General features: G+C 39.4%; 1 protein-coding gene across 1 annotated transcript; it reads left to right on the top strand.

Moving 5' to 3' along the window:
• The first annotated feature begins 8,758 nt into the window (after window positions 1-8,758).
• dpm3 (dolichyl-phosphate mannosyltransferase subunit 3, regulatory) lies at window positions 8,759-9,695 on the top strand. The gene is made up of 2 exons (XM_088405452.1): window positions 8,759-8,810; window positions 9,030-9,695. The coding sequence occupies exon 2, from the start codon at window positions 9,044-9,046 to the stop codon at window positions 9,320-9,322; it is 279 nt and encodes a 92-aa protein (XP_088261578.1). The 5' UTR covers window positions 8,759-8,810; window positions 9,030-9,043; the 3' UTR covers window positions 9,323-9,695.
• The last annotated feature ends 2,379 nt before the right edge of the window (window positions 9,696-12,074 follow it).

The raw sequence follows: 12,074 nt of genomic DNA, 5'->3' as shown, positions 1-12,074 counted from the left end.
TACGGTACTCCTACCTCAGAATAATCAATCGGTGTCGAGATAATGTTTTCCTTTGAAGTTAAATTGTGCGAATTAGCAGCTAGCGGAGTGCTAGCTTGCTTATGTCCCCACTGTTTACTAGCATAGGTTAGCCTAGAAGGCTAATGGGGATTCAAGACAAGGCAATGCAACATTTATATCGCACATTTTGAGACACAAGTTGATTCTATGTGCTTTTCGTGGTTAAAAGTTCGGTAAAGCATCCTATTTTAGCATCTCTGAATTGATGTAGGTAATAGTTGTGTTTTAAGTGTGGAAACACTGCCATCCAATGGTCACAGTTAGCACTACAGTGCTCAATTGGCTTATATTAGCTCAGCATTCGTCAAGGGCGTCAGCTCTACTTCATTAAAAAACGTATTTGACCAGAAATTGAACCCTAACTCTAACCCAGAACCTTAATCCTAACCCAACCCATTTATTATCAATATTATTTTAAAAGACGAGAATGCTCGTCCACGGCACTGAACGAGTGAAAGAGGAAAACCGGTTTTAATCGAGCCATGACCCCAAAAAAACATATGCAAATTCTTCATCTCGACTTGTAACTACTTGCCGCCGTGAACTTTTCATTCGACGGAAGCCGATGAATTATTCACCGTCTGGCGTGTTCAAATCAAATTGGACAGGTGATAGTCAAAACCTGCTCCACATTTAACCGCTCATTCACCGAGGGAATCCAATCGCGCTATTAAATTCAATAACGCCTCCTTGTGACATTATTCTTCCGGACGCTGAAACACTTTGCAGCCGCCGCCAGAGACGAATTGCATTAATAAAACATCAACTTCCTGGTTTGATCCCATCGCCGGCGAGAAACGGCGTACGCTGGGAAAACAGCTCATATTGAATACAATCGTCGCGATATTTCATTTGTTTTGTTCGAATCCAATATAACGAGATTTATTTTCAAGATAATCGGGCAAAGAAATTTGACACAATCGGCGAAATCCCCGCAAAAAAAATGCCGCAGTCCAACAGGACGAACTGTATTTCACGCTACGCTAAGCTAAACAAAAAAAAATGCGCGCCCCGTCGTGTTTCTCGTGGCGTCTTTTCAGTTAGCGGAATGTAAAAATATTAGTTTAACGCGCGGGAATGTTGAGATGCTTATCCGCCGAATTCCTTTTGGCTGGAAGGAAGCGGAAAGTCTTTTGGAGGTTTTAGCTTCACGGGTGTTACTTTCAAGCTAGGATAACATGACATCTGGAGGATTATTGTTTCCATAAGAACGCAGGAGCTTAATGATGCTTTGCGACCAACGACGTGAGCAGGTGACAGAGCGAGCAAAGTGCGTTTTCCATTAATACCGCGCAGGAAACCTGCTGAGTGGGACGCTTAAGTTAAAATTCCAGGTGCGGTGAAAAAAAAAAAAAAAAAAAAGTGCCCTGTCGGATGGGAATGTCAGCAGGGGATGTGTAAAGCACACACTTCCTGAACGGCTCTGTCCGGACCAGCTGTGCATACATCACAGGTGTCGTGATCAGAACGCAAACCCGGAGTGAGTAATCTGGATGTCGTGGCTAATTCCCGTCGGGCCGCTGCGATGTAGCAACTCGGGATTCCGTTTCGGGCTCAGCAAATATAGGAATGAATGAAAAGAACACACTGTGTAGTCTAGAATGATTTCTTTCTTTATCATACTTATCATAACCCTACTTTATCATATCCCTAACCCCAAAAAAACTGCCTGTGATCTTGTCAATGTGATTTTTTTATTAAAATTGTAAATTTGTATGTGTTTTATTGTGGGAATTAAGTTTAAATGGGGAGTCCAAAACCCGAAAATTTTCTTTGGGTGCCCGTTAGTCTTATATTGCATTTTGATAAAAACTATGTTTGTGGAATATTGAAGAAAAGGATGAAAAAAAAGAATAAAAAAAACGGTGTGGGTTTGTTTTTCAAGTTATTTCTTATGAAACTTGCTTTTTGAAGTTGAAATACGGGATAAATAGGGGATAAAACTGAATAATATGCAGGTATTTTTATTTTTTGCGTTTTCCCTCAAAATGGTGGTTTCTCAGTGTCCAAACATTTGGCGAAATAAAAATCAACCAGTTTTAATGCATCTCATGGGGTGGCAATTTTGGCACTCCTACAAGACACGTGATTGGCTCCCAGCGCGACTATTGATCAATGAGGGCATGAATTGAGGCGGGAGTAGATTACAACTCCTGCCCTCATTGGTCAATGGTCACGCCGGGAGCCAATCACGTGTCTTGTAGGAGTGTCCGTCTCCCTCATGAAACTCACAAGGGCTTTTAGGAACGAAGGGAGGGCAGGAAAGAGCAGCGCTGCACCGAAGCGTAGTGAATCTCTTACTTAGATTTCTTTCGTAAAAAATTGGAATTTCAAGTGTAAACTGATCGTTATCATGTTTGGTCAGCGACAGGCTTTACTCTAATTAGACTTCTGGGCACGAATAATATAACCGTGGCTCTCCGTGAGAGTACAGCCAAAGGGATCGGAAGGGATAACAGTACAGTTACTGCATGAAGTGTAATAATTTAAGATTTCTGTAAATATCTGCCCTGCAGTAATATTTGTCTTAATCATGTACTTTTCACATTTAAAAAAAAAAATCGGGTATGCACATACACACGCATGAAAATTCCGTCGGGTGTGGTGTGACGCTACTTGGTGGTTTTTCACTTATGACGGGTTGGTTCCAATCCCTATTAACCGGGAAAAACGAGGGATTACTGTATTGTAAAATAATTTTTAGGAGTGACTCCCGCTTTAATTTAACACTTTGAGTGCCAATGACGAGTAAGGACGTAAACGGAATCCCTAATGAGGAGTGCCGATGACGACAGCTATTTTTTTAAGGGATTTGGATGGAACAGTATAAAAAAAATAACGTTGAAAAAACTTAATTTAACCGGGTCAATCCATAATTTCTTCGCTCGTCCCTGTCACCTGCCAGATGCTGAGCAAGTGAAGGGGTGAAAGGTCGGCAGGTGCCTGGAGGCGGGCGGCAGGGTGGTCCTGTTTCAGTGGGGGTCAAGTAGAGTTAAGAGACTTTTTTGGGGGGCGGCAAATCTATCCCGCAAGAGCAGACAGAGCAGCGGTCTAATCAACTTGATTTATTACGGCCAACGGCAGACTGTCTGCCAAGTCCCAATCAGCTTTTGAGGGGTTTACCCGGCGCCGGGCGCAAAGCCGTAATCCTTGAATCCTTGACCTTTTTGCAATTTCGGCATGAAGTGCCGCGATGCACTCCGAGTGATCAACGGCGGATCGGTCCGCCACTCCATCGCACTCAACGCTTAAGGTGGACATGCTTATGTTTTAAAAGGAGAATTTGCAGGTTTTCTTTCCAAAGTTTCATCCCTGATGTTTTCATTTTTGTCCTCTTTTTTGGTCCTTGCATAATTACGACTAGAGCTGAAGGAAAAATTGAGGAATTAATGAATTAAATTCTGGAACCGACTGATCGAATGAATCGTCGTTTATACATAAATTCATAGTTTTCAAGTGGAGTGTCTAAAATGGCTGGCAAGTTAAGTAATTAAGAATTAAGTAGTTAATGAATTAAGTGCTAAAGTATTTAATTACTTTGGTGCTTAAGTGCTAGAGTGATCAATAATATTAGGTACTAAAAGTGCTAGAGTTTTAGGTGTAAAAACAATAAAAACATTAATTACTTCAGATACTAAAATAAAAGTCCTACCTTTAAACTAAAGTAACAAAAGTAATTGATAAGTTCAAAGTACAAAGCAATTAATTAGTATAATGAATTTGATGTTAAAGTAAAATGATTGCACTGGTATTTAAGAACTAAAGTAATGAATTATTTTAGATACTAAAAGTACTAGTATTTCAACTAAAAGTACTGAAATAATTGAATTGGTCAGCATCTTAAGAACTAAAGTACTCACTTACCTTAAGTACCTGTGTCCCCAATAAAGCACCAAAAGTAACTGATTAATTTCATGTATTAAGTAAATGATTACTTTCAGCACTTAAGTTCTAAAGTAATCAATTTATTTAGGTTCTAAAGTGGCTTCTTTTAGGTACTAAAGTACCAAAGGTAATTGATAAACTTTAATGTATTAAACAAACGATTACTTTAGGCACTAAAGTACTAAAGTAATCGATTAATTTAGGTAGTAGAGTGCCTTCCTTTAGGTACTAAACTATCAAAAATAATTCATTACATTAACATATTCAGTAATCGATTACTTTCAGAACCTAGGTACTAAAGTAATCAATTACTTTAGGTAAAGTAATCAATTACTTTAGGTACTAAAGTGCCTTCCGTTTGGATACTAAGTCCTAAAAGTAAGTGATTACTTTAATGCATTAATAATTGATTATTTTAGTCAGTTGAGTTCAAAAGTAATCAATTAATAGAGGTACTAAAGTGCCTTTTATTAGGAACTAAAATGCCAAAAGTAATTAATTACTTTACTGTATTAAGTAATTGATTGCTTTAGGAACTCAAGTACTAAAATTATTTAAGGTAATAAAAGTAATAAAGAACCTCATTTTAGGTACTACAGCAAAAGTAATGAATAACTTTTATGAATAAAGTATTTGATTACTTTAAAACTGAATTTCCTACCTTTAGTACATAACTCATTTAATATTAGCCATTTTTAAGCCTTTTAGTTAAACACTTTAAAAAAAAATGGAATAACTGGGATTGAGTGACTGGATTTTCTGAAGACGTAAAAATACGTCTTTGGGATTGAACGACTCGGATTTGATTTCTGATACCTGCAGAAACTGCTAGAAATGCCTCCACGTAAACCACCGGCGTAGAATTTTAATGAGAACTCACGGACTCCAAAACCTTCCTAGTCCCATCCGACCGGGACATAAACTGGGTCATCCACAGGTAAATTGCTGCTACTCGAGTATCGATCCGAACTTTTGGAAGAGATCATCAAGTCTTCGTTTCAATCCTCCCAAAGCCGCTTATGCTCGCAGTGTCAACAACGCAATCGATGCGCGAGTGGATTCCATTTTGGAAGCCGCGATGCCCATCCCTGGAAACGACACCGGGGCGGGTTCGATCCGGTCTAGACGAGTTGTTGCCGCTCCGACCCGCTTGAATACGTAATCAATAGCGCGCACCATCGCGCGAGGTCTCCGGGGGAACTTTCTTAACCGATCCGCTCCACCGTCAATAACGCTAACGCGAGAGGGCAACCGGGACAGATAAGAAGGGACGTCGGAGGACAAACGGGTGGGAGGGGGACGTGGTCCAGCTTGTCCTTTGTCAGCAGCTTTTACGTCGTCGGCGCTGCCGTGCGTGTAAGATAATGCGGGACGGCATCTTGGAAAGGTCAACAAACAAAGCGGGGGGCGGGGGGGGGGGGGGGGGGGTGATGGGATTCTTCAGGACAGCAGCGAGGACGGGGTGGGGGTGGGGGTGGGGGGCGGGTGGGGGGGGCATTCCTGCATGGGGAGAAGCCGAAACAGTTGTTACTGTTGCCGAAAGATGGTGCTCACACTTGACCTCTCGCTGACCTCTGCGCCTCCCCCCCGGCTAAAAGCTTGATGAAAGGTTTCGAAATGAGAGGCGTGTTCTCACACAAATCTCGTAAGTGAACTTCATCAGCGTGAGGAGGGAACTCGAAAAAGAGATCGTAACATAATGGTTCTATTTCTTTTTTCACCCGCAATCAACCAGCGCAAAGCGTTTTTGGGTGAGGAATTAAAAAAAAAAAAACATAATCTGTTCTAAAAATGGCCACTGGCTAGAATGCATATTTGTATAAAACTTAAAAAAAATCAGGAATCAGTAAAACAAAAGCTAGCAATTAGTTGCTTCATCTTCCATATAATTTGCTCTTAATTTGAAAAGAAGTACAGTTCCTGCCACAGCATCACAAAGGAATAAAGGGGCCTCTATTTTTACACAGTTAACTAAAGGTACAAATCCTATTATTCAATCAATCAAATAAGATTTCATTTTGCATTCAAGTGTAATGCAAAACTTTTTTTTCAATTACTATTCAGGAGGCAGACCAAAAGTAACCATAATATTTATTGCCGATGTTAAAAAAAAGATACAATTTTAGGTATACTAATACTGTACTGATTTATGGTTGGCGTGTGTGTGTGTGTGTGTGTGTGGGGGGGGGGGTTGCCATATATAACGCTTGACAAAAAATTAAGTACCTGTGATTGTTTACATTGTAAAATAACGTAAAAATACGTCTTTGGGATTGAATGAGGTGTCTTCACGTACCCTCGTTTGAGAACCGAGCCGGACTAAGGCCTTCCTTGAAAATACGGCTCCAAAACCTTGCTGCTCGTGTACTAACCAGAACTATAAGAGCATATTTTCACGTTGGCGATTTAAACAAGCGCCGGCGCTGAAAATTCCGGAAATTTCACGGGGGGGTGGAGCCGGGGGTTCAGCCTGAAGCCCCTCCTAAATGAAGGATGAACGCTACATTTTCCTTAACTTTTGAGATCTATTTTCCATCCCCGGTTTCCTCTACGTTCGTCCCGTAAAATTCTCCGCGTTGTCCCGGCCCCTCGGGCGGGGTTGAAGGTGTCGCTCGGGTGACTGAGATCAAATCGGCATAAGGAACAGCTGGATTTCACGCGCCATTAAAAGGTCGCCGCTTGTTCGAGCCGCACCTGCAAACGCTCACCCCCTCTCCGCTTTCGCCCACATGTCCTCCATCTTTTTCCCCCGGATGTCTTTCAGTGGAGTTTCTCCACAAAGCCCGCGGGCCGCTCGCCGTCTGCCAAAGCTCTCGTTTTCTCTTTCGCTCTCAGCCGGAACACGGGAACGGCCAAACGAGCTGGCAGCGCGCTGGGAAAAGAAGCCAGCGTTTCTCCGCCCGAAGTGGGACACACACGCGCACAAAAACACACGCGCGGGCTTCGCATTGCAGCTCAGAACAGGCGGCGTATATGATGCATGCATGCGTGGCTGAAAAGGCGTATGGGGAGATCCAACTCCACCTGGAGTCAAATCATATATGGGGTTCTGTAGATAAAATGCTTAGCATATGGGAAAGGGAAACCTGGCGATATTTTATGATTTATGGTCAAATAAAATGTGGAAAAATATGGAAAGATTTTAGGGAGCTGCTAGCCTTCTCACTATAGGACTAAAAACGGCTCAGGAGTCCAACTTTGATTTGAAAAAGTCTACTTTACCTCATTCAATGCCAGAGACGTATTTTCACGTTTTTTTTTTTTTTTTTAAGAATTCAGACATTCAATCTCAGATAGTTAAGTATCAATTTAATACTTGGAAATTAATATCCTTAATGTGCATAACTACAGATTTAGAAGTTAAGTATCTGGAATTGAATGTCCGGACTCGTAAAAAAAAAGTGAAAATACGTCCCTGGCACTGAATGAGTTAACAAGGGTAGTTGAATATAAATATTATCTGAATAAATGTTTGAAAACAAACACCACGAATGATTACATGGATGTTTATTGTATATAAAAAATCATTATACCTAAACTGCTCTTATGGACGGTAGAGGAACTTAAAAAAAAAGAACAACAATTCCTAACCACTTAATTTTTTAAAATTATAACATAAAGAGAATGTAAATATTTACTGATGTTTTTTGTTTTTCAAAGTATCTTTTGCTGTTTTTCAGGGTTTTTTTGTAAATTGTTTTTAAATTAAAAGAAAACGCTTCCTCGGAAAAACTGAAACTAAAAAAATACTAAAAAAAAAAGTTTCAAGTTCCAATATTTTTGAACTTTTTTGTCATACTAATTTTTTTTTTTTAAAAGTACAATCCCAAAGTAACATTTAGAATTTATTAGAATTATTGATGTAATCATTTCAAAGCAATGCCTCAAACACTGGTTATAATGTTGGAATTAATTTACCCATCTAATCAAATGATCATTTTATAAACTAAAATTAAAAAAAAGAAAAGAAAAGAAAAGAAAATCCCAGCTGTTTTTAACGTGAGGCGTGATAGCACTATTACAACACATATGAATTCATTTGTCTTCACTGTTTAGATCCTATATTAATTTTAAATAAATCAGCACAGCGCACAATCCATCTGAAATCCTCATCTCATGTATGGTCACTTAAACTTTTTTTTTCCATAATCTTTTCATTTTCAATAGACACAAATACAAGCAGACCAAAACAAACAGCTGAGCCTCTCAGTCAAGCAAGCGCAGGGACGGTAACTTAACACGATTAACGCCGGTGCAGACAAACTGTAAACATTGACACCCTTACAACAACCTTCCACCCTCTCTCAAGACTGGAGGGGAGGGGGGGGGGGCAACCATTAACCCCATGAACACACAAGCAAAATCTGATTTGGACTGGCCCCTCTAATGGAACTGTTAGTCTAGGGGGGAATCCACATTAGCCTTTGCTAATGACTTTTAACAAGAGCCTAATAATAAACCCATTTGCCAAATTACTTTTTTTTTTTTTTTTAGCATTGTTGAAAGCATTTGGAATGAACATTCTCTCTCTCTCTGTTCTGTTTATACTCAATCTAATTATAGTCTAATCATTACCATATTAGACAGCAAGTTAGATTGGATAGAGAGAGGGAGACTAAAAATAAAATAGAAACCATTATAATGATATTGTTGAGTATTTTTATAGTTATCCAGCGTATCAATCACTGCTATAAGTTTCTATTTTTAAATTGTGTCACTTGTGTGTGTTTTAGGCTTAGAAAACCTGCTTCTGATGTGACTTTTACAAGGGAGGCTGCTTAACTACAATACCCAGAACACATCACTTCGGTGATGTGACGTCATCTACATGCGCTAAACTGCGTTGGCGTGGCTAAAAGCAATAGGTACGTATATTTCGGAATTAGGTCGTGATTTTTCTTAAATCTACGAGATAATTACGCACAACCTCGACACCAAATGATACTTCATTTTTATTGAATCATAACCCGATGGATAAGATATTAAATAGTCTCCGTTTAGCAGTTAAAACAGCCAATTTGAACGATATGCTAAAGCTAGGCTAACCGTCCAGTCTTATTCTTACTTTTTGTGATGTCCCTCAGGTCCATTATTCATCATGACCAAATTCATGGAATGGCTGTTCGGGATCTCGGTGATGCTGGTAGTCTGGGTGCTCGTCGCCTTCGACCCGCTGGACCTGAACATCCCTCACACGTACCGGGAGGTAGCCTTGCCCATGCCGCTGTACCTGCTGGTGTCATTCGGCTGCTTCTCACTGGCCACGGTGGGCTTCCGGGTGGCCACCTTTAACGACTGCCAGGAAGCGGCGCAGGAGCTCCAGGAACAGATCAAGGAAGCCAGGGAGGACTTGAGGAGGAGAGGATTGAAGATGTAGATGGACAACCGAGTTTATTTAGGGTTTCCCTGGAATAAAACAATTTGCTAGGACGTGGATATTTTCAGACTGGACCACACAGAGACGTGTAAATAAATTTACAACAGTATATTTTGTCATTATTGGAGATGTTTTATATTTATTATGTATAATGATTAACCTGGGGCTGTTTTGAAGTGATTCAATTGCGGGTTGACACTGGGCATCATTAGTCATGTTTTTTTTTTTTTTTTTTTATACATGGCCCTTATGAATGTAAACAATACATTACTGTCAAATGTTATATTTATGGCATCACACCCACAAAATATGACAGGAGAGGCCTGATAGACAAACTTGATTTTTTTAAACAAATTAAAAAATGTGTAAAGTAGCTTGCTGGACCTTTTGCTTTTATGGTGTCCAACTTCACAGCATACATTTACAATTATTAAATTTGTATACATGTTGGTATTTTCTCCAATACAGTACTTTGATCTTTACATCAAAGGCCTTTCACGTCAAGCAGAAAACAAAGCGGACACTAGGGAGCTGAAATTTCAACATGGCTCAGCCACTTGTCACATTATGTCAATCCTTGGCTAAAATGCAGTGAGAATTATGTGGAAGAAAATGACCACAAAAAAAAGATCAAAATACTGCACAAGGGTTAAGACATTGTCATTAACTGGTCTCCATCGCCACCTACTGTCTTGAGGTGAAACACAAGTCCACAAAGAATTTTCTGTTTGCTGACATTGTTTGACCACCGCTCAACGGAATGTCGCAAAAATTGCAGGAAAATCAATGAAATAAATCCTATTGAAACACTTCTCAAAAATTGTAATTGCAGTGGGCCCCTGATTTACGAGATCAATCTGTTTTGCGGTTGGGATCGTACCGCAAATTCTCCAAATTCGTGTTAAACCCCAGGTAGAAACATAAAAATGGTATATACATAAAAAAAAAGGTATCAAAATAGTATAGTGAGTGCTACGTATATATAATATACATGAATACAATTAACATCATAAATAAAAAATATAGAAAGGATTTATTTATCTCCAGCAAGATTGAATTAAGCAATATAATGCTCTATAAATACGTTTTTGTAAGCACTCACTGACAAACAAAGCTTTAATGTTGGAAACCGTGACGCTGACCATTAGCAGACCAGAATTTTAGGGAGTCGTGCCGCTAACCAAAAGCAGACCAGCATTTTTGTGACATAATTGGTGACTTCATGTTTGAGGAGGCGTTTTTGTCGTAACGAAAAAAAATGGTATAAAGAGGGGACAAAAAACGTCACGTTCCACGTTGTAAGCTGAAAAAAAAAACGTAAGACAGGGACGTCGTAGACTGGGAGTCCACTGTATAATGATTTTATATGGTCCAAAATTCGGACAATGATTATTTTTTGTACACAAAATCTCGCACGTCCGGCTGCAATCACATAGAAATGTCAGAATCGTTGCATTTTGAAATGTTACACGTTTTAGTCATCTGCTGGAAATTTCAGCTACCCAGTGTTTTTTCCCATAGATTTTTTTTGAATCATAAAAACAAAACAAAACAAAGGAATTTCAATCATTTGTAAAATCATGCTACAAGGGCTAAATATAAATTGTGGAGAGAATCCGGCAAATTGCTTGCATTCCTTTAAAATAATTACTGCCAAATGTTTGTCGATATGTTTGTACAGCTCCAAAATGTCTGCCACCCTGTGGTTAACGCCGGTATTACACCTTCCAACAGCTCAACAACAGTAAACGCTTTGATTTTCCGAAATGAAGCGAGGGCCTGTTTGAGTGTGTGCGACGGACACCGGATGCCCATCCTTTATTACGTGAAGACAAAAATACGAATTAGGAGTATGAATATCTGAATTGTACATTTAGTCTGTCATTATAAGTCGCTGACATAGATAAAGGGATGCATTACTCGTAGTACTGCAAATGGTAAAACTGGATGATTTCTTCTGGCATAGTGGTTGGGAATCATTGCTCAAAAATGCGTTTGTTCTAAAAGAACGCATTCTAACCACTGTGCATTCTTACTTGTCAGTGTTTAACCACACACACATATTCGTTTGTATGTGTGTGTGTGCCCTGAGGCTCTGGCAGGAAGCTCATTCAATTAAAATCCTATTTTTCTTCAATTGTTTTTCATTACCTCAAGTATCTGCGTCAGCATGCCCGCGTGCAGGTACTGTACATGCCGTATCCTAAGCTTAACCCACATTTGGCAATGGAATGTTACCGAATGTTACACAATTATAAAGGTTACTCCCAGTGTCGTTTATGCTACAAATGAGGAGTATTTGAATCCTTTCTTTGATTCTTTTTGATTTCTGTGCGCCAAAACAATTGCAGAGTTCTGTCATTTAACCCTTGTGCAGTATTTTGACCATTTTTGGGTAATTTCTTCCACATCATTCTGGCACTATTTTATCCAAGGTGAAAAATTAATTTGATATAACGATCAAAAGATTGCTCAAAATACTGCACAAGGGTTAATATGTTTTGTAAATATACTTGGCCACCAAATACGGTGCGTAAATGTAATTATAAAAGTGTTGAGTGTGAAAGTGTTGAGCAAAATTGTGTGCAGCATGCATTTTAGTTCAGAGAACGTGTTTCTCAATGCAATACATTAAGAACAATTTTTTTCTCTTAATAGTAGCTGCTGCATACTTATACTCAAGCAGTTATTCCTTAACACATGTATGTATGCTTGCTATGTGTGTATGTACATCCGTGCTTCCAGGTGCATA

Source organism: Hippichthys cyanospilos, chromosome 21 (genome assembly GCF_059441005.1).
Source record: "Hippichthys cyanospilos isolate Australia breed blue-spotted pipefish chromosome 21, RoL_Hcya_1.0, whole genome shotgun sequence".
NCBI lineage: Eukaryota > Metazoa > Chordata > Actinopteri > Syngnathiformes > Syngnathidae > Hippichthys > Hippichthys cyanospilos.
The sequence above is the reverse complement of the archived record's forward strand: the minus strand, read 5'-3'. Positions and strand labels throughout refer to the sequence as shown.

Bases quoted from the DNA above. Each gene is read 5' to 3' on its own strand.
- dpm3 (XM_088405452.1), top strand. From the start codon at position 9,044: ATGACCAAATTCATGGAATGGCTGTTCGGGATCTCGGTGATGCTGGTA.